General features: G+C 50.8%; 1 protein-coding gene across 1 annotated transcript in view; it reads left to right on the top strand.

Annotated features, from left to right (window-relative positions):
• The first annotated feature begins 2,350 nt into the window (after positions 1-2,350).
• Positions 2,351-6,289, top strand: part of LOC102824711 (lipid phosphate phosphatase-related protein type 3-like) — a 31,728-nt gene continuing 27,789 nt past the window's right edge. Inside the window, exon 1 of the mRNA XM_006876735.1 lies at positions 2,351-2,425. Coding sequence (XP_006876797.1) covers positions 2,351-2,425 — 75 coding nt within the window. The remainder of the gene's footprint in view (positions 2,426-6,289) is intronic.

Raw genomic sequence — 6,289 nt, 5'->3', positions numbered from 1 at the left:
GGTTCCGACCCATAGTGACCCTGTACAGGGTTTCCGAGGCTGTAAATCTTTACGGGAGTAGAAAGCCTCATCTTTCTCCCACTCCGCGGCTGGTAGTTTTGAACCGCTGACCTTAAGGTTCGCAGCCCGATTCGTAACCACTTTGCTACAGTTTAAATGCACTGGTATTGGCCATTTTGAATCTGACCTCCGCATGGTTTACTATGCCTGGAATGACAAATTAAAGAGGAATGGTGTTGCATTCATTGCCAAAAAGAACATATCCAGATCAGTCATGAGGTACAACGCTGTCTATGATAGGATAATATCCATGTGCCTACAGGGAAGACCAGGAGCTCTGGTAGCATAATGGTTACGAATCAGGCTGCAAACCTTAAGGTCAGCAGTTTAAAACTACCAGCTGTCCTGCTAGAGAAAGATGAGGCTTTCTGATGGTATGAAGATTTACAGCCTCAGAAACCCTGTACAGGGTCGCTATGAGGCGGAATTGACTCCACAGCACATAACAACAACAACAACAACAGGGAAACCCAGTTAATACCACTACTATTCAAATTTACTCACCAACCACAAAAGCCAGTGAGGATGAAATAGAAGAATTCTACCAATTTCTTCAATCTGAAATTGATCAAGCATACAATCAGGATGTACTGATTAATCACTGGTGATTGGAATGCAAAGGTTGGAAACAAAGAGGAAGGATCAGTAGTTGGAAAATATGACCTTGTTGATAGAAATGATGCTGGAGATGGCATGATAGAATTCTGCAAAATCAGTTATTTGTTCATAAACATAGATTATTAATTATTTGATTATCAATATCAAGAGGAGGGCAGAGATGTGAAAAGCTGAACAGAAATAAACACCAGGGACTACAAACAGTATGTGTTCAATTAATTCAGTGTGAGAATGGAGTCCTAGTGTGGCGCTGTGAGATAAAGCACTCTATCTCAAGGTCACTTGAACAGCAAGGTCAGCGGTTCAAACCAACGAGTTGCTCCTCAGAAGCCCTATACAGAGTCACTAAGAGATGGAACCGACTCGAAGGCACACAACAACTACACACACTAATTTAGACACCTAACTGAGAGGTTGATTGTGTGATCTGTCCCAGTCTCTGCCAGATCCCCAGTGCCTGCTTGGGGTGCTCAACAGATGCTGACTAGATGAACCTAAACCAACCGTATCTGGGTGAGTCGGGCTACCTAGGACGAGTGGCTTAAGCGCTTTGGGTCTCAGTTTCCGCATCCGTAAATGGGACCAGGCTGTCCCTTCGCCACAAGGCTGCCTGAAGGGGCCCAGATGTTGGCACCCAAGGCTATGCACCCCGGACAGCTAGAGAGGGGCGGGGCGGGGGTGGCGGTGGAAACTGGGCAGGATGGGCGGGGCCACGAGGAAGGGGCGGGGCCGCGAGGGAGGGGCGGGAGGACAGTTCCCCCCTTTTGTCTCCAACGCTTGGGCGCCGTGGGAGCGCGCGCGCCATGGAAACGCGCTCCGGGGAGCTGCGGGCACCCGAGTGGGGGGCGCAGAGGCGGGGAATGGGGGGAGGCAGAGACAGGCTGAGACCGTGAGAGACACTGGCACCCAGGCCGCCACGCACAGATGGGGGCTCCCGATTTCGCCCCGCGAGACCCCAGAAGGGACGAGAGGGTCGGAGCTGACAGGGGCCCAGAGGGAGGAGACCCCACACCGTCCCCGGCATCTCCCGTTGGCGCCTGAGACTCAGCGACGCAAGAGACGGGGGCGGCCTCGGGGGACCCGGACGCACCTAGACAAAGAGCCCCGCCCTTCGCGCCGCGGCCTGGCCACTGTCGCCGTGGGGGTCTCCGCACCGCTCCTCCCTCCCCTCCCCCCAACACGCCCCACCCCCCAGGAGGCGGGGCCGCGCTTTGTGCTCGCCTCGCCGCAGCCCCCTCCCGTTGCAGCCGTCAGCGCCTCCCTAGGAGCTCCGGCCGCCCCAGGTGAGAGGGGCTGGGGGCCGCACACCTCTCCGCCTCATGCTCAGCGGACCCCCATTCTACTGGAGGCTCCCGTCTTGCTTCCTGGGCTGGGCCCCGGCTGAGATCCCCAACCTAAGCCAGGCCGTCCCCGCCCTCTTTGCTGAGCCCCCCGCCCGACTCCTCAATCCGGGGTGGGGGATCCCCAGAAGCCAGATGCTTGGGTAGGGCGCAGTGCGCGGAGCGAGGTCCCGGGGGGCACTCCTGGTCTCCAGCCTCAGTTTCCCTGGGCGTTTTCTGCGCATCTTCCACCTCCCCTCCCCCGCCGGCACGGGTCACCGTGCCCCCCCCCCGGGAAGCTCCCACTGTGGCTTTGTCGCCCTCCAGCCATGGCCTGCGGTGCTCGCGGTACCATGATCTCAGCCAAGGACAAGAACAAGACCCCGAAGGACAGTATGACGCTTCTCCCCTGCTTCTACTTCGTGGAGGTGAGTGGGGGTCGCGTTGTTGGTAGTGGGGGGAGGCCTTCGTTCTACCGACTCTTGGAGGCCCCCCTCCCCATGCTTGGGGACAAGGGACAAGGTTGCTTACAGTTAGTTGCCTTCAGCCGACTGTCAGGTTGCCCGGTGGGTTTGGGTGGGGAGGAATCAGAAGAATTGGGCTTTGCAGGATGAATAGGAGTTCCAGAGGTGCTGAAGGGGAGTTCTTTACCTGCCTACGCACATAGATCAGTAGCTCACCTGGAAGGGCTGAGTCAGGGACTTTTGGGAGCCAGGGAGGTGGGTTCAAATCCCGAATCTGCAATTACGACCCTGGGGCTATTGTACCCTAACCTCTTCAAGCCACAGTTTCCCCATTTATAAAATAAAACCAGTTGCCCGGGAGTGCCCACTGACTCATGAACACTCCATGTGTGTTGGAGTAGAAATGTGTTCCATGGAATTCTCAATGGCTATTTTTTTGTTGGAAGAAGATGCCAGGCCTTTCTTCTGAAGCGTCTCTGGGTATACCTGAACCTCCGACCTTTTGGTTAGCAGCCGAATGTTCCCTGTTTGCACCACCCACGGGGCTTCCGTTTATAGAGTAGAAGCAATAATATTTATAAGATACTTGAAGAGGCGAGGCGTAGTCATGAGTGTTTTTTTTTTATAACATAATGAAGGCAGCTGTGGAGGGTGACAATGAGGGATGTTTCTCTAACAGTCCCTGTGTGTCGTTCTTGAATGTCCGGGGCCTTCTTTACTCTTCCGAGGCATAGTCCCCTCTTGACTGCAGTGACCAGCAGATATGGGGAGTTGAGGGTCCTTTTTAAGGGAGGAAACTGCCCCTTTGGTGTTCACCAGCTTGGACCAGAACCCAGTGCTTCATCTCTAGGCAAGTGGGTCTGGAACCTCAGTGTGACTCTTACGGGGTCTCCTCCATGAGGTGGTATCTCCAGGTGGCCCACACTGCTGTGTAGAAAATCTGCTTGCTTTCCAAAACTGCATTAAAATTCCTGTTACAGCAGGTTCCGGCGTGAACATGATGCCAAAATCCCCAACAAAATATAAGCAAGCTGTCTGCAACAGTGTGTGCTAGGCTGGACTCCCTTGGTGGTATGAAGGGAGTTTTGATGAGTTACTAATCCAAAGGTTGGCGGTTCGAACCCACCCAGCTACACTGAGCAAGAAAGGCCTGGTGTAGCTGTCTACTTCCGTAAAAATTCACCTAACAAAATATTAACACAAGAGTTCAGTGTAGACCTGCTCCATGGGGCTATAAATCTGTATGGAAGCAGACTGCCGTATCTTTTTCCTTGGAGTGGCTGGTGAGGTTTGAACCTCTGACGTTTGGGTTAGCAGCTTTGCTATTGTTGTTAAGTGCTGTTGAGTTGGTTCCAACTCATAGCAACCCGGTGTAAGGTTTCTGAGAAGCAACTGGTGGGTTTGAACTGCTGACCTTATGGTTCAAACTGACCTTGCAATCCAGTGCATTATCCTGCAGTACCACATCAGGACTCCTAACAGCCAAGTGCTCACTTAACCCCCCCACACCACCAGGGATCCTTCCATACAGCCAAGAAAAACCTTGGGTGTTCAGTTCATGCTTTGTATTACATACATCTGCCATGAGCCAGGATCAACTCAGGGGCAACATGTTTGTTTTTTCATGGGAGGCTGGTTCTATGTTCAGTTGTAATTCATCCCCGAAGAAGAGAAATCGGACGATTGTATCAGTAGGGGTTGTTGTTGTTAGGTGCCTTCGAGTCGGTTCTGACTCATAGCAACTCTGTATAGGGTTTCCAAGGAGCAGCTGGTGAGTTTGAACTGCTAACCTTGTGGTTCGCAGTGCTGATCCTACAGGGCCACACCCAGAGTCCACAGAGGCAGCAAAAAAGCGTTTGATAGAAGCACAGCCCATTTCATAATAAACCACCCCCCAGTCGTCTCAGACTGAATGAAAGTAACCTTACTGGACAGAGAAGAACGCTTCCGTGAGGTGTCTGAGACTTGGAGGAAGTCAGCTGCCTTACGTTTCTTCCCCAGGAGTAACTGATAGGTTCGAAACTCCAGCCTTGTGGTTTAGCACCTCGATGCTTACCGCACTGTACCACCATGACTCAGCAAGCTAGCAAGAGAGGGGCGCTTCATCCAGCTGCAGAAGAGTTTTCAACTTCAGGGTGGAGCAGCCCTCTCCCTCCAAAGCCCCCTTCCTAGCCCTCCCCCTCCCTTGTCTCTTCTCATCTCTCCACAATTGTTCAATGCCTGATTATGCTGACTGGACATATCTCCTCATCCCTACCCTCTGCCTTTTACAAGGCAAGTTTCTGCTTTTAGATTTATTTCCCTGGGGATCTCTGCATCTCACCAAAGGGTGTGTTCGTTTCTTTTCCCTGCTATGTAGTATTCCACGTAGATGCTGATGGATGCTGGGTTGTGTCCTAACCTTTAGCTACCACAGATAATTCCTGTATGGAAGTCCCCTCGACCATTGCCATTTGGTATGGGAAGGAATTTATCTATAGGGTGGCTCCACAGGCGGGGAAGTCTGTGCCCACGTGTGTGTGTGTGTGTGTGTGTGTGTGTGTGTGTTGTGAGCACAACTTCCCTGTGTACCATGTTACCAGCACCGGGTGTTTAGCAGCTTTTTGGTTTCTGACCAATTGTGTGTGTGAAGAAGTATATCTCAGTTTTAAGTTACATTTCCTTTACGGTGAGTCTTTTTTTTTTCCTCTCCTTTTTTTAACTCAGAGGAGAATTAAGCACATTGGCAGGGACTATATGTAGGTTTGTAGAGTGATGATTTTTTTCTCTCAGGGACGGACTCATTCTCAGTGCTAAGGGTTTTCTCTGAGGTCTCCGGAAGGATTGAGAAGTGGGCAGAAGGGTTCAGGAGGCACTTACAGATTGGTGTGGGGTCCTGGCTAGATCGTGCCATGTATGAGCCTCACTTCACTGACCCTGTCTTTGCTCCAAAGCGTGGCTGGTTCTACCTCCAGATGTCCTAGGTCCCCTGCCTCCTCCCGCTGCCTTCCCTCCACCTCCTCCCTTCTACTACAAACCGTTTTCCTCCTCAGAGCAATCAAGTCAGATTCTGCCCCTCCTCAACTGTCCTAACCCTGCTGTAGCTCCCCAGTGCCCTGATGATTCTTACTTATGGCCCACAAGGCGGGGTCTGCCCCTCTAGACTTGCCCTTGCCTCTTATGGTAAGAAACCTATTTTCTTTATTGCCAGCCTTCTCTTTTCCTTTTCCTTTTTAAACACAGAGAATTAAGCACATTGGCAGAGGCTATAGGTGCTTACCAGGTGCCAGACCTTAAGGAGACAACCCCCTCTTTGAGACTTGGATAGACATTGGGGGCTTGACTGACATTTGAAAAGCAAACAAAGTTCTAGCAGAAGATTTTCTGTTTTTAAGAATGTGCTTCAATGTTCTCCCATGTAAACTATCACATAATTCACAATAAAACATTAAAAAAAAAAAAAAAGAATGTGCTTCACTCATCCATCCACCCACTGACCATCCATCAGAACCTGTCCATCCACCTATCTGTCCACCTGTCCACCCTCTTGATTTATCCATCCAACCATCCATTCAGCCGCCCATCTAGACATCCAGGGTTGAAGGATAATGGATGGATGAGTGATGGACAGACATGGAAGAGGAATGGATGGATGGTGGATGGATGAGTAGATGGATAGATAAGACAGGGCTTCAAAAGCTGTGGAAAAGTTCCATTATCTTTTCATTCTTTTTTTTTTTTTTTCCCTTAAATATTTTATTGTGAATTATGTGATAGTTTACATGGGAGAACATTAGTTTTACATTCATTCTATCTTATATCGTCTCATTGCCATGGTTACAATCCCCT

This window comes from Chrysochloris asiatica, unplaced genomic scaffold, assembly GCF_000296735.1.
Source record: "Chrysochloris asiatica unplaced genomic scaffold, ChrAsi1.0 scaffold00409, whole genome shotgun sequence".
Classification (NCBI taxonomy): domain Eukaryota; kingdom Metazoa; phylum Chordata; class Mammalia; order Afrosoricida; family Chrysochloridae; genus Chrysochloris; species Chrysochloris asiatica.
This window is presented reverse-complemented; position numbering and strand designations above follow the sequence as displayed.